Genomic DNA, 24697 nt, shown 5'->3' with positions numbered 1-24697 from the left:
CACAAATAACCCTGGCCGGTTTGGCTCAGCGGTTAGAGCGTCGGCCTGCGGTCCAGAGAGACCCGGGTTCGGTTCCCGCTAAGGGCACGTACCTCGGTTGCAGTTTGTCCCCGGCCCTGGTCGGTCGTGCGGGTGGCAGCCACTCGATGTGTCCCTTTCACATCGATGTTTCCCTCTCTCCCTTCCTCTCTCTCCCTCCCACTCTGTCTGTACAAAAAATGGAAAAATGTCCTCGGATGAGGATTAAAAAAAAAAAAAAGTACAAATACGCAGGAAGTCACTCAGCCCTGCTCCTCAGGGGCTCCCGTCTCCGTCACCTGGGCCGTTTTTCTCTCCGGAGCCCGGTCCGGAAAGAACTTGGGCTTTTATGTTCAAAACGTCTCGTGTCCCCGTATGGGCCCAGCTCACGCTTGTTACGTAGCTCGTGACGATAAACACGTATCTCATGCCCAGAGGGACCAACAGCTCGCGAGTCCTCACAGTCTTGTCTGGTCCTCGTGAGGTAACAGACGGAGGAAAGTCCCCAAGGCCCTCGAACCCAGCCCCCTGCCTCCGTTTCGCCAGGCCCAGCAGACACGGGGCCGGCTCGGTTATACTTTTCTGTTCCCTGTTCTGGTCCAAATACTGACTGAGTGCCTGCTACACACGCAGTAGCGGGGCTGGTGGGCGAGATGCGGCCCTGTGGTCGGGAGGTCACAGCAGGACGAGACGGACAGCTGGCGGAAGCCGAGCCCTCTCGCCGGGGCCTCAGCCCCGCACTCACCGGGCACGGGGGGCCCATCCGGGAGGTTCCTGACGCACTGATGCTCATCGTCCCCCGAGGCACAGTCCTGCCGGCCGTCACACACCTGCCTCCTGGGGATGACGTGGAGGGTCTGCTCGCAGAAGAAGTAGTGTTTGTCCAGGATCACCTTGACTGCAAGGCAAGGGCGGGGGACAGGGGGCTGAGGACACACAGGCTGCCGGGACTGACGGCTGTTCTCCCGAAGGTGCCCTGGGCTGGGGACACAGCCAGGTGCTGGTCCCGGGCCCAGCGCTGCCCCCTGCTGGCTGGGGCACTTGGTCCTGAGCCTCGGTTCCCTTCTCTGTAAACTGGGCTAATAGAACCTGTGCCTGCCTAAGGACGGCTGAGGAGAGAGAGCGAGCGTGTGGGGGGAACTCAGATCCGGCTGCCCGGCCTCTACCCCAGGTCCCTGATGCGGAGGACACGCTGGTCTGGGTCTGGGCGCCCGAGCGGCTGCGGGGTGGGGCTCGGTTTCCTCATCTGCAGGGAGGCGACCCCTCGGGGCACGGAGAGCCTCGGCTGAGCCGGCGGCTGTGCAGCCGGAGAACTAGGTGTTTTTATCGGGGTGATGTTCTGTGTTGTCCCCGCCTGCTGCCTCCCAACTCTGTCGCTCCTCTGCTGCCTCGGGTGATAGCAACGAGTCTGTGCTTCTAACTCCTCAGGGGACACTTTCCTGAACCCTCCAGGCAAGAAGAGACCCTCTGTCGGCCAGCCTGCCCCCGCTCATCCCGGCCCAGGGCTGCCTGTGGTCCTCCCCTCACCCTCGCCACGACCTCAGGAGGCGGCCACTAACTCACAGGAACCAGGACACTGAGGTTAGGGAGCTGGGGTCTGTTCCCGAGGCCACCTCTGCGCGGGGCAGGGTTTCAGTGAGGGTCTGTCTCGCTCAGAGCTGTCTGGGTCTCCCCACCTCCCCGGGGGCCCGGGCTGTGCTGCCAACTCGGATTCTCCCGAGTGAAGCAAGCGAGAAGGAGCAGGTCAGATTCTTCTTAGACTCCAGAGTGTGGTTCATGGTCAGGAGCCAGGGTAAGGCAGGGTCACTCTGGCCTCCTGGGACAAAGCCAGGACACAGTTGAGACCCTAACCCTAACCCTAACCAGCGGAGACCCTAGAAACCAAAAGGTCGAGGGAGCCTAACCCGAGCTGGAAGCTCGTACCTCCTCTGGTGCCTCACCCAGGGGGGCCCAGGCGTGGAAGCCACGCAGGGAGAGCCCACTCCAAACGACCGCTACGCCTGCCCGGCGTCCCCGGGCGAAGGTGGGTCTCTGCTCTCCACGGTGGTAGGCACCCCCTCGGGGACAGAAAGCTCACTTGACTCTTGGTCTGAAGAACACAGGCTCAGGGTGGCGGGTCTGCAAAGCCACCGCTGCTTTGGCCAAACACCGGCGAGACCAAGCTGGAATGACCGGGGGCATCCGCAGGGCTCGCGGGGCCAGAGGGGGAAGGGACCTGCTCAGCGGGGGGCCTGGGGCCTGTCTCCGCTGTCCCTGCTGCCATGCCTCCTTGGGAGCCTCGGTGCTCAAGAGGAGAATGCGGATTCGACCAGATGAGCTGAGTGTCCGCAGTGGGGTGGTGGCTACTACTGGTGGGGACCCCGGCTCGGCTGGCTGCCGAGAGGTCCTGGCACTGCACATGCTGTCCCGTTGGCTCTCTGGTGACCCCGAAGGAGGCGGCCATTTCATAGATGGGAAGACCGAGGGTAAGAGAGGAGGAGAGCTCACTCCAGGTTATAGAGCGGCAGGTGGCAGTGCCAGTGCCCGCCCCAGGTGCCTCCCGGCCGGGTCCCTCCTGCCTGCTCCCTGTGCGGAGGCTGTGGTCGGCAGCCTGCTATGACTACCTGGCAGATGAAGGCGAGGACTTCATCCCGGCCTGTGGGCGCTGACCAGGGCGCCTGTGGGCGCTGACCAGGGGGCTGTGGGCGCTGACCAGGGCGCCTGTGGGCGCTGACCAGGGGGCCTGTGGGCGCTGACCAGGGGGCTGTGGGCGCTGACCAGGGCGCCTGTGGGCGCTGACCAGGGGGCCTGTGGGCGCTGGCTAGGGGGCCTGTGGGCGCTGACCAGGGGGCTGTGGGCGCTGACCAGGGGGCTGTGGGCGCTGACCAGGGGGCCTGTGGGCGCTGACCAGGGGCCTGGGGCGCTGACCAGGGGGCCTGTGGACATCCCTGTTCACTGACTTTGCTCTTTTCTGTAGAGAGGCTGCCGAGACCACACTGGGTCTCAGGCACTGGCGTGATGAAGACAGAGCTGCGGGTGGGCGGGGTGGTCTGCCTGGTGGTCCCTGCCCGAGGCCCCTCCCTTTGTCCCTCCTCATGAGCAGAATGCTCCTTCTCTTCCAGCCGGGGCTGCTCAGGTGTCTCAGCCCCCAGCCTGCAGACGTGGGACCAGGGCAGGGGGCATGCCTGCCACACGCACGGCCTGTGTAGGGTTGTGAGTGTGCAGCTGGGCCCTCACTGTGGAAGAAACCATCTGGTATACCAGCCAACTGGGACAGGGGGCGGAGTTCATCCCCTTTCTCCGAGGAGGGCCCTTCAGAGCGGAGTGGGGACAGGGAGATTACCCAGGAACACACCTGTGACTCTGAGGTGAGGGCAGGGGAAGGGGGAGTGGGAGCTGCCACTTACTGTGGGGGTGCGGGTGGGGTGGGGGAGGGCTTCCACTTACTGTAGGGGTGCCGGGGGGGTTGGGAGTGGGGGAGGGCTTCCACTTACTGTGGGGTGTGGGTGGGGAGGGCTTCCACTTACTGTGGGAGTGTGGGTGGGGGGAGGGGAGGGGAGGGCTTCCACTTACTGTGGGGGTGTGGGTGGGGAGGGCTTCCACTTACTGTGGGGGTGTGGGTGGTGTGGGGGTGGGGAGGGCTTCCACTTACTGTGGGGGTGTGGGTGGGGTGGGGGTGGGGAGGGCTTCCACTTACTGTGGGGGTGTGGGTGGTGTGGGGGTGGGGAGGGCTTCCACTTACTGTGGGGTGTGGGTGGGGAGGGCTTCCACTTACTGTGGGGGTGTGGGTGGGGGGAGGGGAGGGGAGGGCTTCCACTTACTGTGGGGGTGTGGGTGGGGAGGGCTTCCACTTACTGTGGGGGTGTGGGTGGGGTGGGGGTGGGGAGGGCTTCCACTTACTGTGGGGGTGTGGGTGGTGTGGGGGTGGGGAGGGCTTCCACTTACTGTGGGTGTGTGTGGGGGGGGAGGGGAGGGGAGGGCTTCCACTTACTGTGGGGGTGTGGGTGGGGTGGGGGTGGGGAGGTTTTCCACTTACTGTGGGGGTGTGGGGGGTGGGGTGGGGAGGGCTTCCACTTACTGTGGGGGTGCGGGTGGGGGAGGGCTTTCACTTACTGTGGGGGTGCGGGTGGGGGTGGGGTGGGCTTCCACTTACTGAGGACAGCCATGATGACAATGGTTGTCAGGCTGAGCAGTGCTGCGATGATGGGGACCCCCACTTTTTTGAAGGTCTCCAGGGGAGTGCGGGGTTTGCGCTGGGGGCTGACATCTGTGAAGTGGGGGGAGAGCCTGCGGTCAGCACTTGGAGCCCTCCCCCGCCAAGGCCCGCTGTCTCCCTGCCCTCTGCCCCTTGGCGCTGAGCCACAGAAATGCTTTGGGAGAGTTTTGGTTGGCACTTGGGGTTACTCCTTCAGAACAGGCGTAGCTTCATCTGCCAAGGTCGCCCACCACCTTTCATGTACCCAGGCGTATCCAGTTCACAGGCCTCTCAGCGAGCCTTCAGACCGGACACTTCCCATCTCACCTTAGGGCGCTGCACCCTGTCCAGCCTGCTCTGCCCCGGGACAGCACGGCCGTCCATGTCACTATCGTCCATCCCCTTTCCTGACTTAGCTTCTGATTCCTCTAGAAGCTGGAGGAGGGTAGGGCCTCTATCACACTGTGTCCTTCGTAGAGGCTTGATCCATCCCTGTGAACGGATACGTCTCCAGCTCAGTTCCCCAAACAGCACATCTCTGGAATGGTCCTTGTCTTCTGGGAGATTACAGTCTGGGGGAGGGGCAAACAGAGATGCAGCTGCCAGTACCGCCCTGGACACCGTCCAAGCACCTTCGTGGGGCTCTGTCGGTGGAGGTGGGAGAGGCAGGGGTGGACCAGCTGACACAGGCCTGGGGTGGGGACCGTGAGCTCCTGCTGTGCCTGGGCTGTCAGGTAGGGGAAGGATGTTACGGATGCAGGACAGGTAAAGCCAGTTGGTGGAGAGTCTTGAATACAATGCTAGGAGTCCGGACTTTAGCCTGAAGGCAGTGAGGAGCCATGGGAAGCGTTGGGCTTCAGAGATACACGTGTGTGTTAACATGTAGCCAGATGTATCCTTTACACGAGTGTGATAACATGTAGCCAGATGTATCCTTTATACGAGCGTGATAACATGTAGCCAGATGTATCCTTTACACGAGCGTGTTAACATGTAGCCAGATGTATCCTTTACACGAGCGTGTTATCATGTAGCCAGATGTATCCTTTACACGAGCGTGATAACATGTAGCCAGATGTATCCTTGAGGAGTGAGGAGATGAACTGGAACAAGAGGCAGGGACTCAGGAGTCCAGGAAGGAGCCGCTTGGTGCTTAAGGCAGAGGAAGCATTAACCACATTGTCCATTTGGCATCGCCATCCAGGGGCCCATGCACGGGTGGTGCACGGGTGGTGCACGGGCAAGGCTGTACACAGTTACTATCTCAGGAAGTGTCAGAGGTTCGTCTGTGACCCCATCTTGCAGGTGATAGGCTGGGGAGGGGACTCTTCAGGGAGAATGAAGGCAGGGGTTATAAGGACCATGAGAATCTCTAGACGGCAATAGGTCCGCTCTCCTCCCCTCCAGGTGGCCTGCTCCTCACTCCTTCCGAATCATTCTTCAGATGTCACCTTCTCCGGGAGGCCTTCCTTCACCTCCCTGCTTATTTATTTACTTATTTTTTAATTAATTAAATTTATTTTTTTATCCTCACCTGAGGACATTTTTGCATTTATCTTCAGACAGAGAGGGAGGGAGGGAGGGAGAGAGGGAGGAAGAGAGAGAGAGAAACATCGATGTGAGAGAGACACATAGAGTGGCTGCCACCCACACGACCCCAACCAGCGCCGGGGACAAACTGCAACCGAGGTACATGCCCTTAGCGGGAACCGAACCTGGGACTCTCTGGTCCGCGGGCCGACGCTCTAACCACTGAGAAAACCGGCCAGGGCTTCACCTCCCTGTTTAAAAGGCAGCCTCCTTCCCTGATGGTCCCCAGAGTCCTCATCACCCTAATGTACTCCCTATTCGATCTAGTCTGTGTCTGGATCCTCCCGGCCTTGCCTCACATGGAGACCCCGCAAAGACAGGGACTTCTGTCGGCTTGGTCCACTCCTGCGCCCCCTGCGTCTGCAGTCGGTGCTCGGCAGACGTGTGGGCTGGAGAAACGCGCTGCTCTTGGCTGGCTCCCTTCAGCGCATCCTTCATCCTTCTACAGGTCTCGCTTTCTTCTGTCTTGAATCATGATGGCTCCTTTTGTCAGATTCTCTTTCTGTCAAAGCAGAAGTGGCATCCTCCCAGGGCCCGGTGCCCGATCCGTGTGGGCACCACGAACTCTGTTCCTAGGGGACGCATAGGAAACGTTGTGTAGCCTCCGAAGGGAGAATTTCACCCTCAGACACACAGCTCAGGCCCTGAGGACGCGGACTGGCATTGCCCGCCGTTCTTGGGCCCTGGCACCTGATGACAAGAAGGTCATCAATGATGTGAGCAGATAGTGCTTATCCAGTCCCAGTGGTCTGTTCAGCACTGTCCTCCTTCCTGTGGCCATGGACGTGGGGACATCTTATTCATGCATTCATGCACGATGTGTTTCTCGAGCACCCGCCTCTGGGGACACGGGGCTGGCTTGTTTCCTGAGATGAATGGCCGACGGGGAGCTCCCTGATTGGCTCCGTGGCCCGGGCCCGATGTCTCTGCCTCTCTGGTATTCTCAGGGAGAACACTCATGAAGGGGAGCATTTCCTTGGTTTATTGTCTCCTACTGGTTTACGTTAACGAACCCACCGAGTTTGAATAGCCTCCCTGCCTGACACTGGTCAGCCAGCCCTGCCCACGGCTGCCAGACACGGTTTCCGCCCCCAGCCCCTTGCTCCAGAACCTTCCGGGCTCCCCAGGACTTCCTTCCACGCCTGGACCCCCTCTACCCAGGCTTCCAGAGTCTGCCTCACCCAGCTAAGTCCTCGTCAAGCCCGGGCCCACATGGACGGGGTCACCCCCGGTTCTTGTACAGCGCCGAGCCTTCGCTCCTGCTCTGCCCTCCACCACTGACACACTCATCCCTTCCCTCTGATTTCCGACAGCTGACTCCTGTAGGGCTTTCGTCAAAGCCTATCTGACCCATGACGCTGTCCCTGACCGGTCCCCCTCCCTCCTGGGCGCCCCCGGGCACTGGGGCAAACTGAACACTCACGCCAGGGGGCGCCCTTGCGCGGCGGATGTGCTTAGAGACACCGTGGTCATTTATTATGGAATTCCAAAGTACGACACTTGCCGAAGATGACACCACTTGGGTCCTTATTAACTCACAACCTTGAAAGAAGTAGCTGTCAAAGAGCAAGGTTGGCCCTTGCCTAATGGATTGGACCCGTGTGTTCTGCTCACTCGGTGCAGCAGGCTCTCGGGAGGAGGTGCTGGTTGTTACGACAATGCAATGGGGGGAAAAACCTTTAGATTTGGGAACACTTTGTCTATTCACTTATTTTTCTCCTAAGTCAGGCAAACATGGCCATTTTCCGTTCTGCTGGTGAAAGTACTTCTGTCCAGCCCCTTCCCCGGCAGCTGGGTCAGAGCGTAAACCCACAAGACAGGGACTTGGGCTGTCTCAGCTGCTGCTGCGGCCCCGGGTCAGCCAGAGCCTGGTGCATGGCGGGAGCCCCCCGTGTTGCTGGGTGAACGACAGAACCAGTGACTGAAGGAATGAACTGAAGAATCACTGCTCTTGGGTTTCAGGGTTGTTGGTCCTTCCCCCCAGAGACCATGCCTCCTACTTCTGGAATGAATCCCGCCTCTCAGAGTTTGTTGAACGAGGGGTGCACGGTGCGTCCCACAGCGTGGCACTTGCTGTGGTAGTGAGGGCCCCGCGTGGGTTTTGGCATCTACCTGGCAGCCGACGGAAAGAAACTCGGAGGCTGAGGCAGACAAAGGAAGCAGAGCTGAGCTTACCCAGGCTGTTCAGGGGCTGGTCGCTGTCGGGGTCCTGGAATGGAAGGGGACACTCAGTGAGTGGAGGGAGACACTGGAGGTTGGGGCTGACAGGCCAGGAAGGCTGTCGGTTCCTGTCTACGCTCCCTTCTCCCTGCTGATCTAAGGTGGAGGGTCTCTGTGACATCCAAATACTTGGTTCAAAACCGGAGACTCAGTTACACATCGACATGACCTGGTACAACCAGCTGACTCACTGGAGCGACCAGTGAGCCATAGTAGCGACTAGTTAGCCATAGTAGCGAATAGTTAGCCATTGCAGCAACTAGTTAGCCATAGTAGTGACTGGTTAGCTATTGTAGCAACTAGTTAGCCATTGCAGCAACTAGTTAGCCATTGTGGCGACTGGTTAGCTATTGTAGCAAATAGTTAGCCATTGCAGCAACTAGTTAGCCATTGTAGTGACTAGTTAGCTATTGTAGCAAATAGTTAGCCATAGTAGCAAATAGCCATTATAGCGACTAGTTAGCCATCGTCGCGACTAGTTAGCCATCGTGGAAACGTCTGGCTGCTGCCTTGCGGGTGCTGCTGAGTTTCTTGCGATGACTCTGCTCCCCTGTCTGTTTTGTCCATGTTCACAGACCTGCACGGTACTCTGCAGGGGGTACACCCCTGGCCAGCAAGTGCCCACAGGTGCTCGGTAGCATCACTCCAGGCCAATGCAAATTCAAACCACAGTGAAATATTTCCACAGACCCCAGAAGGGCTGGCAGTACCAGGTGCTGGCGAGGGTGGGGGCCCCTGGTGCTCCCACACATTGTTGGTGGGACTGCACACGGCTACACAGACTCTGCCAGAGAGTTTGGCCGAACCCACTAAAGCGGAACATGTGGCGGCTATCGCTCCATGGCCCGGCAGTTGTAGCCAAGAGAACACGTGCACGTACCCGTCGGAACCCAGTGTGCGTATGAACGCCTGCGGGAGCGTCATTCCTGACAGCTCAGAGCCGGAGAAACCCAGACATCAACCACCGGTGGCGTAGATAAGTTACTACGGTAGACGCGTATGATGGAATATAACTCAGCAACGAACAAGAACAAACTAACCCTAGGTGCAGCGACCCCTGGATGGATCGCAGACCTGACAACGAAGGACCAGACACAGAAGAGCGCCCTCTGTAGGATTTCGCTGATATAATTTCGAAGGGAAAGGTGGTGTACCGTGATGGGATTCAGAGTCGCGGGGACCACTGGGGAGGGAGGGCAAGTTACCGGAAGGAGCCTAATGGAGGCTCCTGGAATGTTGGAGAACTTCCAGATCTTGATCGAAGTGCTATCTGCATGGGGGTGGATGAGTGTAAAATCCACTGAGAGGTATATTTCGGGTTTGAAACTTTTCCGAGTGTGTGTTTCTCCTGATAAAACAAGCAGACCAGCGGAAGCACAGAGCCCGAGCACCGGGCATTTCTGTGAGTGTGGTCTTAGGGCGCCACGGACACACGCACACAAACGCGCTCGGTGGCCCCACAGACGCACCACCTGCTGTGTACACGCAGCCACACGGGTGCACGCAGAGAGGGGCCGCCTGCACAGACGACACGCACCCCCTGTCTGCAGGCCAGGGCTGGGGGACGGGCGCTGGCAGTATTCACGCTCTCTGAAAACCCTCTCACTGGGGACTCCCGGAAACTCCCTTGTCGTTCTTCCTTTCCCCAGCCTGGCCCAGGACCTGGAACCCCCCGGCTGGGGACCCCAGGTCTGCCCAGGGACCCGCCTGCTGTGGTGTGGAGGTTCCGGCCGCTCTAGTGCTGGGTGGAGACCGGAGGACCCTAGATATTTCTGGCTGCAACTTTCTCCAGCCCCACTTGGGAGGGAGAGTGTGTCTCCTAGCCCTGGGCGGGTGCCCCACATTAGATACGGGGGTGTTGCGTGGTGCCCGCTCCCATGGCTGAGCGTGCAGGTACAGTCATTGGGCGTGACTCTTCCCTCCCAGTCTCCATAGCCGGCTGGAGGGACGGGCTGCTTATCCTTTGGTGACACCAGGCCGTGGCAGCCGGGTAGCCGCAGAGAGAGCCGGGCTCATACAGGCTCTGCCCCTGTGAACTGTGAGCCTTTGGGGAAGGTACTCAACCCCCGTGGGCTCTAGGGTTACCTGTAAGGTGGGGAAATCCACCTGCTTCCGAGTGCTCCTTTTGGGGGTGAGCTGAGAGTCTGGTGCACAGTGTCGGCTCGGCGCGGGAGCCCTGGCTGTGCCCCCGTCCTGTGCCCCCCACCCCGGGTCCCATCACTCTCCTGCTGGGCCCCGGGCTGGCACTTGGTGCAGGACTTCGAACGGCTGTGAAGGGGGCAGCCCTCTGTGCCCACCCTTCTCTTCCAGCCCCTTCCCTCCACCACCCCCAGGCTGAGGGGCTGATTTCCACAATAAAGACGAGATTGAGCCCTGGCCCGTGTGGCTCAGCTGGTTGGGCATCGACCGTGCACCGAAAGGTCTCTGGTTCGACTCCCGCTCAGGGCACAGGCCCGGGTTGTGGGCTTGATCCCAGGTAGGGGGCGTGCAGGAGTCTGCTGATTGACATTTCTTGTTTCTCTGTTCCTCCCTCTCCCTTCCTCTCTTTTCTTTTTTTTTTTTATCCTCACCCGAGGATATTTTTCCATTTTTTGTACAGATAGAGTGGGAGGGAGAGAGAGGAAGGGAGAGAGAGAGAGAAACATCGACGTGAAGGGACACATCGAGTGGCTGCCACCCGCACGACCAACCAGGGCCGGGGACAAACTGCAACCGAAGTACGTGCCCTTAGCGGGAACCGAACCCGGGTCTCTCCGGACCGCAGGCCAACGCTCTAACCGCTGAGCCAAACTGGCCAGGGCTCCCTTCCTCTCTTTCTAAAAATCAATAACAAAATTAAAAAAAAAAAAAAATGTGAGAAGGAACGGGGCCACTCCGCCCTCCTCTGGCTACAGTCAGATGACGACAGCACCAGTGAGGACGCACACACAATAGGCTCCTCGCAGTCTGCAGGCCTCCAGCTAAGTCCAGTGTGAGGGCCACTAGGACCGATACCAGGCACCTGACACCAGCGCGTGTGGCCTAAGTCACCGGCACGAACCCAAACAAACATCTCTGTGTGTCGCACCGTATCGGGCACCGTTCCGGGAGTTGCGGGTTCAAAGACAAATGCAAAATGATTGCAGCAAGATGGAAAAGTGCCCGAACAAGACGGGCGAGGTCCCTCAGCGCGGGTGAGGGGGGGTGGGGTGAGGGGCACGGGGAGGACAGGCCACACGCAGGTCGAGCAGGACATCAGAAGCGGTGGGCGCGGTGCTGATGGGGAAGCAGGTTGTGGGAGGCGGAAGCTGGATGGACAGTGAGGGTGGGAGGCCTGGGAGGGGCGGGTGGTGAGGGGGCCTCTGGGCAGAGGCCTGAGCGACAGGAAGCGGCAGCAGGCAGCAGCTACAAGCCTGGGGCTGGGGGAGCCGACTGGGGAGCCACGCGGCCGGACGAGGGGAGGAGAAGAGGAGGGAGGAGGAGGGGGGCCGCGTGAAGATTCGGCGCGTGAACAGAGACCGTAGCCCGCCGGTGGATTGGATGCTCTCGGGTTTTAGTGAGCAGGTAGAGGGGCATTTGCTGAGATTCGGAGGCTACAGGAGGGGCAGGCTGGAGGGGTACCATGGACATCCATGCAGGGGTCCTTCCGTCCATTCATTCTTTGTTTTGTTTTTTTTAATTTTTTTCTTATATTGATTTTAGAGAGAGAGGAAGTAAGAAGGAGAGAGAGAAACATGGATGAGAGGAACATGGATTGGCCGCCTCCTGCATGCCTCCCACTGGGGACCGGGCCCACAACCTGGGCATGTGTCTTGACCGGGAATTGAACTATTGACCTCTTGGTGCCTGGGTCAAAGTTCAACCACTGAGCCACACCGGCCGGGCTCCATTCTTTTTCACTGAGTCTACCTCCACTGCATTCGTTGAAGTAGGTAGGGCAAGTCTCCTTTGTTGAATTTATTATTAATTCAACAAATATTGACTGTACGCCTTTGATGGACCTGGAATGTGCTAGAAGCTGAGCTGCAGAGGGAACAAAACATACTCCCACCCTGCCTTTTCTGGGGCCTGGAGTTCCTCGTCTTGAGCGGAAGGGACCCTGGCACTCCTGACTCATGTTTTTGGCTGCTCCCCACGGCGCAGAGGTTATGAGAAACACGTCACACCTCTTCGAAAGGAAAGAGAAAGAGAAATCACCAAGTCAAAGCTGCGGGACTCGGGGGCCGGCTGCCGTGGCGGTCATTGCACCCTGCTCTCCACCGCGCCTGGCGCACGGTGGGCATGAACCAGCCTTGGCTGAATGAAGGGATTAGGGGAAACAGCCCCTTCCGGCCTCGGCCCAGGCCAGCCTCGAAGACACCGACCGCGGGGCCCAACCAGGAGCTGCAGGGAGAACGCGTGGACTCAGTGCTCAGGACAAAGGACGCCCCGGAGATCACATGGAGCACAGGGACCCGCGGAGGAGTCAATGCCACCAGGCAGGGCCTCTGGCACAGCCCCCGGCCCATCCGAGGGGTCCGGCAGGACCTGCCACCTGATCCAACAAGGGGCCTGCCTCCCGCCTCAGGAGAAGGGTCTCATGAACAGGTGTAGGTCGTTGTTAAGCCCTGGCTTCTGTTTTGGGGGGTGGGTTTATGGAGGCTTATCACATTGTGAATCCATCTAACTAGCTGGTGCGTTACAGGAGGCCCCGCATGAACCAACAGAGAGAAACCACGGGTTATGACTCGTTCCGTGCCGAGCCCCCAGGGGCGACGGAAACGCGCCAGCACCTGGCCGACTGCGCGAGGGGTTTGGTGGTCCCGCTCCGGCTCCCGCTGCCCCCTCTGGCTGCCTCCGTTTGGTGGTCCACCTTCGCCTTTTCCTGAAACCTCTCTGGCAAACCTCCTGACATGGAGGTCAGAGGTGATGGGGTGCTAAATTTCTGGGAAGAGGAGCTGCTGAAGGTCGTGGGTGTTGGGGATGATGGGCAGGAGAACGGGGGTGCCCCTGAGGCCTCTGAGTGCTGCTGGGGAGCAGCGGTGCCCGCGGGTTTCTGGAGCAGGAGAGAGATGGACACAGCACCTGCATGTCCTCTCGGCCCTGAATCAGCCTGAGCGGGGGCAGAGGAGAGAACAGGCCTGAGGGATGTGGGCACCAGGCACGCCTGAGGGACCTGGCCAGACCCCATCCCTGCAGTGTGTCCCTGCCCTGATCCCAGGCCGCACAGCCAAAGGGGTCTCTGGAAACGCCACTGTTTTCAAGGAGAAAACAGGCCGGACAGAGGAAATGTCTTGCCTTGGAGTTGATGGGGAGAAGGGGGCTGAGGGGCCACCAGAGACCAGCTGTGTCCCTCCTGCTTTGCTGGAGGCGTCTCTGCTTTTCCCCAACTTGACTCGGCCCGGGCCACACCTGCCTTGGCCAGTCCCGGTCCAGCCCAGGGGAAGGCACCAGCTGCTTTTTCCTTCGTGTTGGCTGCCGGCTGGGTCAGGCCTGTCCGCTCTGCTGACCAGTCTGCCGCAGAGCCCCGACTCACGGGTCCAGCCCAACCAGTGCTCGACTTGGGGCTCCTCTGGGAAGGAAGCTCCTGGGTTTGGATGCCCAGACCCCAGGACCCAGCGGCCCGGGGCTGGAGGAGGAGGGCGGCAGGGCGGGGAGGTGGGCAGGTGCTGGGACACCAGGAACCCCTGCTGATGGCCTGAGTAGCTCAGAGAATCACTCCCCCTGCGTCTCCGTTGGTTGCTGCTGGCAGAAGGACAAGCCAGAGCCCAGCTGTGGAGGCAGGACAATTAATTGCTGTATTGTTCTACGGTTACGGTGTCTTCATAATTGCTCTCACAGTTCATTGTCAGAGCAAGCCTGAGAAGTTAGCCCCAGTGTACCGAAGAGAAAGCAGGGCTCGGGGGCCGCAGTGGCTACTCTGCATCCTCAGCCAGGAGGTACTGGGTCCAGCTCCCTGCCAGGCTTTTGGACCCAGTGTACTGTTTTTACTTCCCCAGTTTCAGGACCTACTTGGGTCAGTGTTGCTAGCTGGTGCTGGGCCTTTGAATCTTTACCTCCCTGTCATGAAGTCTGGCTGCATCTAATTCACATTTAATGAGCACACCACCGGCCCTGCAGCTAAGACGCTGGCTTCCCCAGTTTCTGGCTCCACCGAGTCACTCGGGACGGGTGTGTGTGTGTGTGTGTGTGTGTGTGTGTGTGTGTGGTGTAAGGAGACCGCCCTGCCGGAGGGCATCCAGAAGGGGTTTCCTCGCCGCTTGGCGCCAAGTCCGGGCTTTATCGATACCAGCCCCTTCTCTTCCCTCCTCCACTGGGTTTGCACCTTTCTCCCCTGCTTCTCCCTCTTTTTCTTTTTTTGTTTGTTTGTTTGTTTTTTATCCTCACTCGAGGACATTTTTTCCATTTTTTGTTCAGGTAGAGTGGGGGGGAGAGAGAGGAACAGAGAGAGAGAGAAACATCGACGTGAAAGGGACACACCGAGTGGCTGCCACCCGCACAACCGACCAGGGCCGGGGACAAACTGCAACCGAGGTACGCGCCCTTAGCGGGAACCGAACCCGGGTCTCTCGGGACCACAGGCCGACGTTCTAACCACTGAGCCAAACCGGCCAGGGCTCTCCCTCTTTTTCTACCAGTTCCCCTCAGCCTCCGGTGTTCTAGACCCCGGAGTAGCTCTGGTTGGGCTGGGCTCAGCTCCCTGCTTCAGCTCAGAACCCAGGACTCATGAGGGTGGGGGTGGGGAGCCGGTCTTATTTAAGTGGGGGGGTGAGGATCAAGTGCCTGCAGAGAAGCCACAAAGACCCAGCCTGGGGAGTGTGCTTTTCATCTTGCTTTGTCTCTGGACTTGCTGTGTGGCCTTGGGCGTGGCCCTCAACCTCTCTGAACCTTGGGATCCCTTGGGATAACTGGGAACTCTCCTTCCGAGCGGGTGAAGCAGGAAAAGGGGTTAAAAGCCAGGCAACAAAACGGGCGTGCCCCACCGGGTTAAAAACGGGATGGAGACAGGCAGGAGTTCACGAGGCCAAAGAAACAGCGAGCCCGGCCGCTCCTGGTCTGCTGTCCCGACAAGCCGCCTGTCCCCGGGGCCGCAGCTCGCTCTTTCTACCCGAACGCTGACTCTGCATGTCCTTGTTCTGGAAGGAAGCTGGCCGGGGCAGAGCTGGGATGTTGGGGTGTTGGAGGAAGCAGAAAAGCAGGGGCATAGCAATGGCTCTCTGGCCCTGGTGCGGTCTGAGGTGGATTCAGGCTCCCAAGGGGGCTAAAGCCCTGGCTTCCCATGGCCTCTCAGGGAAACTCTGGAGCCAGGGATGCTGCGGTTGCTAGGTGATGGGATTAACAGGTCCTCTGGGGCTCTGCAGGTGGCAGGGAGGCTGCTGAGGCCAGCGGCACAGCAGGGGGGAAGCCAGGGGAGGGAGGGGACCGGGACATTTTGGGTGAGCCAGGGGACCCAGAGGCTGCTCACAGTCAGCTTGCAGAGAGCTTGGCCACTGGCCGCCTCTGGCTCAGGTGTTCAGGGGCTGTGAAGGGACCTCACCCTGCTCTCCGACCCCTGGACCTGCATCCCACCCCCAACCCGACGGCAGGCGCCAAGTCCTCCCCACCTGCCGCTTGCAGAGAGCGGTTTGGTGTCTTTGCCAGGCCGGAGCAAGGACATCCCTCTTGGGTGCCTCAGCCATGACAGGTAAGGTGAGCACAGGGGCTGTGCGGGCGGGGCCACCAGGAGTCCGAGAGGAGGGCATCGGTGTCCCGAGATGAGCCTGGTGGTGATACAGCGCCATCGCCCCAGATTTCTAGGAACTTCTAAACTGTTGCCCTGTGTCTAGACAGATGCCCATCCCGCCTCTGCCGTGCACAGGTGGGCACCTGGGCTCTCACCGAGGGACCTCAGGAACGTTCTCACTGGCTCTGCCTGGGCTCAGGAGCCCTAGAGCAGCACACGGCCCTAACCTCTGTCGTTAGAAACCATTTCCCTCGTCCTAACCACATTGGTGCTGACCTGTCAGCAATCTGAGCCAGTACCTTGGCCAGGTCCCAGAGCGTCATGGCTGCAGGGCAGGGCGTGGGGCAGACGGGGGTGGGGGGGGGTGGGGGGCAGGTAGCCTGCTACCAGCCTGCTGCCTTCACTGAAGAATCAGCCTGGTGCCAGCCTAGCTCTTAACTCCAGGTAGGGCCAGGAGAGAGGGGGAAGGCGGAACTCCCCCATTCACAAGTGGAGAAACTGAGGCACAGAGCCATCATGCTATCCATCGCCAAGTCGCGTCTCAGGGCGGCGTGAAAGGCAGGAGTGAGCTGCGTGCCTGTTGGGTTGAGCGGAACTGAAGGAAGACCCAGTTGCTCAGTGTGTGTGTGGGGGGTGATGCTGCCACCACCCTGCTAAGCCCCGCCCAGTCCTAGGGCCCCGGCGGGCAGCCCATTCCCTTCAGCCTGTGAGTCCCAACAACTCTACTCGCTCAGCTTTATTCCTGTCCCAGGGCGGTGGAGCGCTCTGTCTGCCCTTCCCAGGAGGGTCTGATGGGAAGGCCCGTGCCCAGCTTGGCACAGCGGCGGGCAGTGCGTGGCAGGGGCTGAGCGGGGCACGGAGACTGACAGGCACTTTTCGGGGTTCGCGTCTAGGAAGGGGCGATGGGTCTTGGAGCCGGGAGGGCTCTCTGAGCATTGCGTTGGGCCTGAACGCCGCCCACGTGCAGCTGGATGTTTATGAGGGGGTCCCACACATTATACAGCCTAGGAAGAGTCACTTCCCTTCCCGTGTCCTGAACGGTCTTTTGCACTTTACGGAGGAGGGGAGTGTGGGAGCCAAAGGGACTTCGGTGTCATGCGGACTGACTGCTATTTACCTGCGCGTCAACCTTGGGCAAGTCCCTGAACACCCCGAGCCCCGTTTCTGCCTTTGGAAGCGGGTCTGAGGAACCGACAAGCCACCCTGCAGAGTGGGATGGCCTCCCCCGGGTGCTGCGCCTGCTCCCTAAGATGCGCCCCCTCCAGCCCACAGGGACCCGGTTCGGTCCCCGTGTCCTGACAGACATGCTCACTGCTCCCTCTCGGGTGGGCTCCGGTCGGAGGGGCGTCAGCGGCACCCAAGCTTGGAGTCAGGAGCACTGACCTGAGTCCAGCCACGCCGCTGACAAGCCACGTGGCCTCCGGGGCAAGCTGCCCACTTTTCCGAGTTTCAGTCTCCTCATCTGTAAAACGGGGGACGGCAATCTGCTTCCGAGGGTTGTGGGTGGGGGTTCGCTGGGAGATGCCGCAGTGCGTCGGGCTCCGTGCTTCTCACCCAGAGGGGTGCAGCGTGTGCAAAGCGGTGCCCTGAGGGGCCCGGAGGCGCGGGGGGCAGGGGGGGCAGGCCCTCAGGGCGCTGGACGAGGCTGTGCAGGGGCAGCCGGGCTCCATGCGCGCTGGTCCCTCTGGCGGTGGTTTGGCAGCTGCCGCCTTTCCCGGCGGGTGAAGGTCTGCGGTGACCCGATCTCTCCCGTGGACTGGACCCTGACCCTCCACGTGGTGCCTCAGTGGTGTTCAGTGGCTTCCCCGTGTCTATTAGGTGGCAGGTGCGTAACCCGAGGCCTTGACCCCTCCTGCGCCACGCTGAGCGCTCTGTGAGGTCCCGGGGCTGCATTGGGGGAGGGGTTGCCCTACAGTGGACGGAGCACAGGCCTCAGGCACTTACTGAACCCCTGGGAGCCTCCACCAAAAAGAGAGAAGTGGAGGAAGATTCAAGACGTCTCCTCTTAATGAGACCCATGTGCTTGTCAAGAACGTAGAACACACTGCCGGGTACATAGTAGAAACGCCATGCATGTTAGTAATAATACTACAAATTAAAAAGGAATGATGCGCCCTGGCCAGTTTGGCTCAGCGGTTGAGCGTCGGCCTGCACACCAGAGAGCCCCAGGTTCGGTTCCCGCTAGGGGCATGTACCACGAAAACAATAAATAAATTAATTAATAATAAAAATAATAATGCTTGCCCTGGGGGTGGCTCCGTTGGGTGGAGTGCCATCCATGCACCGAAATATTTCAGGTTTGATTTCCGGTCAGGGCACATGCCTAGGATGTGGGTTCGAATCCATTAGGTGCAGGAGGCAACCAATTGATGTTTCTCTCTCACATCAATGTTTTTTTCTCTCTCTCCCTTCTTTCGCTCTTAAAAAAAAATAACAACAACAACAACATATCGTCGGGTGAGGATTAAAAACTAGTAATAATACTTGGTTCCTTCCACCAGGCTGTTCTGGGGACTGAATCTATAGCAGTGAACAGAAGTGGCCAAGTCTTTGTGCCCAGGGGGCATCTACTCTATTATTGTTATTAAAATTAATAACAGTCACAGAACCTGGCAAATGCTCAGACATAGTAGCTACGCAAACAATGACTCGTTTTGGATGGGAGGAGCCCAGGAGAAGCCTGGCGTGGAGGGTGGGGTCCAGCGGAGACCTCCAGCAGCACAGATGTGTTCCTTTAGAGCGAGAAGACCATCTCGAGAGAGGGAAGGTGATGCTGGGCTCCGCGGGGAGCAGGAGAGGGACTGCCCCCTTGGCATAGGGGGGATTATTAGAAGCAACCGAAGGCCTGTGAGTAGAAGCTGGTGGTGAAGATCTCAGACAAAGGCCAGGCCGGATCTGGGGCCCATATCTCCTTGGCGGGGGGGAGGCTGTTTTTTCTGTTTCCCACATGTTGGTTCTACACTAGAGGCCCGTGGGGCAAAGGGCTCAAGGCGGAGACAAATGTGGGGGAGCCACTTATCTGGAAGGACTCAAAGGCCTTGCCGTTAGCCTGGGACTCCTGCTGTCTCCTCCCACGATACGACTGGTTTTAGGCCTGATTTACTTATAATTTTCTCCCTTTTTAATTGATTTTTTTTTCTTTTTAGGGAGAGAGAGAGAGATAGAAACATCAATGTGAGTGCCCTGGCCGGTTTGGCTTAGCAGTTGGAGCATTGGCCTGTGGACCAGAGAGTCCTGGGTTCGGTTCCTGCTAGGGACACATATCAAAACACACACACACACACACACACACACACACAACAATGTAAGAGAGAAAATCGGCTGTCTCCTGCACGCCCCCTACTGGAGATCGAGCTGGCAACCTGGGCACGTGCCCTGACTGGGAATCGAACTGGGGCCTCTCAGTCGATGAGACAACACTCAATCCACTGAGCCACAGTGGCTGGGCTACAATCTTCTCTTTTTAAATCAGTCTTCTACCCTTCACGATCTCATGGTGACTTTTTTTTCCCTAAGCAGCCGTGAAACTTCGTCTTCTGGACAGTCTTGGTTCATGGCGGTTGGTTTTCTTCGTCCGGGACTTTCTCTTCCTTAGTGACCTTCTGCAGGGCAGGGGGGGATGCCCTCTCCTTGCAGATGCCACCTTGTCTTTCCTCCAGGGGCAGTCTCGACCCCGTGACCACTTCATGACAAGACCCGTCGGCTTCCAGGGGAGGGGAGCGAGGCCCCCTGGTTCTTCAGTCCTAGTTCTTTTTTTTTTTTTTCCTCACCCGAGGATATTTTTTTTTCCATTTTTTGTGCAGAGTGGGAGGGAGAGAGAGGAAGGGAGAGAGAGAGAGAGAAACATCGACGTGAAGGGACACATCGAGTGGCTGCCACCCGCACGACCAACCAGGGCCGGGGACAAACTGCAACCGAAGTACGTGCCCTTAGCGGGAACCGAACCCGGGTCTCTCTGGACCGCAGGCGGATGCTCTAACCGCTGAGCCAAACTGGCCAGGGCCAGTCCTAGTTCTTTTCAAGTTCGAGTTCTAGTTTCAAGTTCAGGCCTCATACATCTTGGAGGAGACGTGGGCTAATGGACAAGCGATCCCAGAGCTTGGAGACCCAGCCGGACTCTTCCTGGCTGGGTGAGCCTTTCCAGTTCACGCACGTTCTTTGAGCCTCCGTCTCCTCATCTGCACAGCGAGGGGCACGATGTCTCAGAGTTGGTGCCAGTCCCTGGGCAACCCTGGCCGCGACGGTGCCCCCAGGCTGCACAGAGCTGTGTGTGCTGCGCCGCGGGGGAGGGGCACTGTGGGGGCTGCTGTCTTCGTTCCCCTAGACACCTGGCAGGACCCTCCTGTCCAGGAACGGGAGATGAGACCCTTTGTGAAGCCCCCAGTTTCAGGGTAGGCATGGGGTGAAGGTGCGGCGGGGTGACCTCAGCTACACTGCCCCCTTGATGTCTGTGGGTGAGTAAGTGCCCGCTGTGCCCGGGGGCGCCCGCCTGTTCCATCTCTGGCTTATGCAGAACGGAGGGCTGGGATTCTGTCGCTGTCCTGACTCCCACAGGGTCCCGTGAGCACGGAGCAGTAGGAACGGTAGTAGATGCCCGGGGACGCAGGCTGAATGAATGCGCGCGGATTATAAAGGAGGGAACAGACGCAGGAAATGCCTGAAGCGTTTGAGGGCTCGGCCACACCAGCGGGCAGAACCCAGCCCTACCTACCAGCAGGACATTTCGTGATGAGAGACATTGCTGCCACCCCTGGACAGGTGCCCACCCCCGACAGGTCTGTCTAAGCTGTGGGTGGATTACTCCAGGAAGCCGGAGCTGCTGGGGTGGGGGGGGAGGAGTCTTGTTTACCAATTTCTCTGCAATCGGAGGGAGTGGCAGGCTGGAGGCGAGGGAGGCAGGCCCAGGGCCTCGCCGGTGGCCCTGCCCCCCTCCCTCCCTCTGGGGTTTCTGGGCGGGCTCAGGCCAGCCTGGGATGAAAACACCCAGGTGACCCTTGGGGAGAATCTGGCATTTCCCCATCACACTTGGCTCAGCTGCCTTTCAGTGTCCGATACACCAGGCAGCTGGTCACAGGGGTTCAGCCTCGGTCACTGCTGGCCCTTCATTCCCAAACGTTTATCAGTCGCCTGTCCTGTGCCAGGCCTGTGCTGGGCCTGGGGCTGAGATGGGGAGACACGGCCCCCCTTCTCAGGGAACCAGACGGCAGCAGGGCACAAGCACTGCCTGGGAATGTGGGGTGCTCAGCAGAGGCGGGTGCTTTCCCGGGAGCAGGAAGGAAGGCGGGGGCGGGCCAGCGGGGAAACCTGGCGGCCTGTGTGTCCCCTGCTGTCCTGGGTTGGCCCAGGGGCTTTGGAAGGTTTGTTCCGGGTTCCTGAACCCTGCGTTTGGTCTCTTTTCCTCTTTTCCCCCATCTCCTCGGATCCCCTCGGCTTGGTCATGGCACGGGCTGGGGGTGAAGGACACTTGCTGCTGGTGGCTGCTGGCTCTCAGGGCACAGAGGGAAGAGGGGGCCCGGGGGCTGAGTGCTTCCACCCGAAATGGCCCCTCTCCCCAGCCCCCTGCCCTCGGCGGGGCCACCCCCAGTGGAGGCCTCACAGTGCCCTGCGCCCGTAGTTAGTTAAACAGGAGTTTGCGCGCCTGTTTGATAACCAGCTCCCTCTCCGACCACTCTCACCCCCTCTAGACGCGGAGGGGTCCTGGGGCGGGGCCCCTTCTGTTTTCCCTCGTCAGCAGGGGGGGCTAGAGGGCCCGAAGAGACGCACCGCCCACGGGGTGCAGTGGGTGAGCAGAGCCAGCGCCTGCCGCCCTGCCTGCTGGGGGCTGGGGGGCCTTTCCCGGGCCGCCCCACTGAGACCCAGGCCTGGTGGAGACCCTGGACCGGAGCTCGATGTGGGGGCTGCGTGACTACCCCACGGGCCCAGACCTCAGCCGTGGCCCGCCCCCTCCGGGCCTGCTGCCCCGGCCTCAGCATCCCCTCTCCCCACGCCCTACTTTCCTGCCCACGTGCGGCTCCCTCCGCCTGGAGCACCTGCCCACCTTCCGGCCTGGACACAGCCCTCACCTTTCAAGGTCCAGAGAAAGCGTTTTCTCTCCTGGGACACTCGCCAGCCACCCCGGAGAAATGCCTGCCTTTCCGGCGTGGGCACCTTGTGTCGCCTACGGTGTTAGACTTGTCGCCGTCTCAGCATCCTGTGCTCGAGGAGGTGTCCTACCTCTGAGTTCTGAGCACCCCCCAGGGCGGATCCTGCCCATCAGCCTTCGCCCCTCCAGCCACCTGGGATGGATTTACTTTGGGGTCATAGCGTCAAGCCCCCACCCCCAGACCTCCAGGAGGTGAGGGTCCTGGAGGACAGGCAGGGCCGTTTTCTTGCTTATCTCGCCCTCTTGGGTCTTTTCACCGCCCAGCCCTTGGTCTGCTGTCTAAGAGCCTAGGACAGCAGGCCCGAGTGGGCTCCTGGGCTCTGCCTCCATCTGAGGTGGCCCCTGCCCGAGGTCTGCATCAGCGGCAGGGCGGGGAGGGGGGGCGGGGAGGCTGGAAGTGACCTCGGGCACCTAGCACTCTACTCTGGTGGCTTTTGTGCACTGGGGTCTCCTGCAACGCGAGTCAGGGCCAGGATGCTGGTCACAGGGTCCTGCCTTCCCTCCAGGGCTCGGCGGCAGCCCAGGTGTCAGGGGCCACATTCCCCTGGGGACAGAGAGTGTCCAGACCTCTGCCCCGGGCGCACCCCATCTCCCGCTCTCACTTCACACCCAGTTGAATGGGCTCCAGGAAGGACCATTGTAAGGAAACAGCAACCAGGCCAGACTGTCCGAGGCGGGGCCTGTGGGTGTGGGAGGAGGCAGGGCGGGGAAGGAGGGGCTGAGGGCTGGGCCTGGGCATGAGTCGTCCCATCTTTTCCCAGCTGGGAGCTATGCCTGTCCCGCCTCATTAGAGAAAAATGACAGGGTAATTAATGACAGGTGGTTTCATGCCTCACTCAGGGGCCAGAGGCTTCCTGGATTCGGGCCATGTTGCTGCCTTGCCTTGGGGGCCCAGGCCTGACCCCCTACCACAGTGCGCCTACCTGGCCCCCCTCAGTCAGACAGCAAAGCCCAGCTCCCTCCCCGAGCGGCGAAGGCTCGGGGTGGCCACGGCCCTGGCCTGCCAGTCATCCGGAGCGCGCCCCTCTTCCGCCAGGTGTCCTCAGTTTGCACAGCGCTCCGAGGCGCACAGAGCTATGTGCTCACACTGTGAGCCCAGTCGGTCTTTCCACGGACACGGCGTGCATGGGTGCTGTGCCCACGATCCCTCTTTCACACCCAGAGAAAGTGAGTCCAGAGAGCGGGAAGTCTCCGGACTGACACGCTTACAGGGAGCCTGCACTTGACCTTGGATTCTGTAGCCAGGGCTCTGGTATCCGCCCTAACAACTACCCCTCCCGCATTGCTCCCCCAAGAGGCACCTGGGTGTCCTCAGGGCAGCTCACAGCTGCGACTGGTGCTGCTTCCTGTCTCCTGACCCCCAGGGGGAGTGGCTTCTCCGCACACGGGCTGGGCTTCTGGAAGCATCCTTGGATGGGGACATGGGCAGCTGGCGCTTCAGTCTTGGCTGGCTTGCGGAGTGGAGCAGGCAAAGCCCCCCCCCCCCCGTTTCTGAGCCTCTGCCACCCCAACACTGATTAGAGCATCCCCAGACTTTTCAGAGGAGCCCCATGGGATGTGCTTGGGCCAGGAGTCATTCGAGGGGCCCCAGTAAGTCAGCTCTTCCCTGCTGGACAGAATGCTTCCCCACCCCTTCCGGTCCCCATTTCCATGGTTGTCGGACAACTGCTGCACCTTGGCCAACGATCGGAGAAGGAAGATTCCCTGGGCCCCCTCAGACCCACCCTCTCTCCTCTCTCCCCTTGGCATCCTCAGCTTTGGGGTTCATTCTTTTTGCTTCAACACAGAGAGTCAGCTCAGGTGTTCAGAGGAGGAGAGAGAGGACAGGGCCAGAAAGGGACCAGAGGTCTCCGGACACCCTGCACTGTTCACAGGCAGCTCCCCGCTGCCTCCTTTCAGGAGAAAAGGATTCTGTTTCTCCAGGGAGGTGGCAAAGGCCACCGTGGTGTCAAAGCAGCCCCTCACTCCTGGAAATGTGCCAGCCTCCAGCCCACAGACCAGGAGACACGGCAACAGAGCCGGCGGGTTTAGGAAGGGAAAGTCAGAGAGCATGGCCGCGGCCTGTCTCAGCTTCCTCCGTCCTGGCGAGGGCTGTCGGGAGGGAGGGGGAGAGAGGGGAGCTGGGAGCTGGGACAGGCAGGTGTGACCACTTTTTAACCTGGAGGGTGTTACGAAATTCTTAGTGAATGGCCTCTTAGGCTGCCTGACAGGCTTTTTATAGGGAGACCCCCACCCCCAGTCTTCGGAGCAGGGGCCCCCACACTCACCATGCTGGCTGGAGGATCTTGGCTTCTTTATGGCCAGGAGATGAAGTCGGCAACCCAGATCGGGAGGAGGGCCTGCCGGGGCTCGGGCTGGTCAGCGGGCCAGAGACCCCCAGGCAGCATCGGCTGGAGGGGCCTAAGTGGAGAGCGGGCCTTGGTCCCTCGTGTCCAGCATCCTCTCCCCTTATGAGCTGGCCGCCACCGCTGTTGACTGGTGATTTGGGGACTGTGAGGCAGGTCGATAACAGGTGAAGTTGCCAAACTGGAATGATTCTGAGTCTCGTAACCTGACACCATCTCAGGGGCTGGAACGGCACCTGGAGTCATTCCTGGGCCCTTTGCCTCAGGACAGGGACACACCTAGGTGTTGCAAAAGCCTTCCCCACTGACTGCTACCCAGCCAGGTGTTGGACAGCGGCGATCAAGGCTGTCTCCTGGCTGCGTGGGTTCTCACCTGTGTGGTGACTTTGTTTGGGGTTGTGATAAATTGGAGGAGTTTGGGGGCTGGGACGATAGGATGAGAAACCCTAGCCCCCAGGTGCGACGCGGTCTTCGCAGGTTCCTACGTAGCGCACCGGCCAGCATCCCCGAGAGCGCCCGGCCCTCGC

General features: G+C 60.0%; 1 protein-coding gene across 1 annotated transcript in view; it reads right to left on the bottom strand.

Annotated features, from left to right (window-relative positions):
• TMPRSS4 (transmembrane serine protease 4) overlaps positions 1 to 24308 on the bottom strand; it is a 34867-nt gene extending 10559 nt beyond the window's left edge. Inside the window, exons 1-4 of the mRNA XM_036258801.1 lie at positions 24093 to 24308; positions 7958 to 7991; positions 4151 to 4264; positions 764 to 916 (exon numbers count right to left, since the gene is read on the bottom strand). Coding sequence (XP_036114694.1) covers positions 764 to 916; positions 4151 to 4264; positions 7958 to 7991; positions 24093 to 24095 — 304 coding nt within the window. The 5' untranslated portion in view covers positions 24096 to 24308. The remainder of the gene's footprint in view (positions 1 to 763; positions 917 to 4150; positions 4265 to 7957; positions 7992 to 24092) is intronic.
• Between the last annotated feature and the right edge of the window lie 389 nt (positions 24309 to 24697).

Source organism: Molossus molossus, unplaced genomic scaffold (assembly GCF_014108415.1).
Source record: "Molossus molossus isolate mMolMol1 unplaced genomic scaffold, mMolMol1.p scaffold_m16_p_13, whole genome shotgun sequence".
In the NCBI taxonomy this organism is placed as follows: Eukaryota; Metazoa; Chordata; class Mammalia; order Chiroptera; family Molossidae; genus Molossus; species Molossus molossus.
Note: the sequence above shows the minus strand (reverse complement) of the source record. Positions and strands in the feature narration are given on the sequence as shown.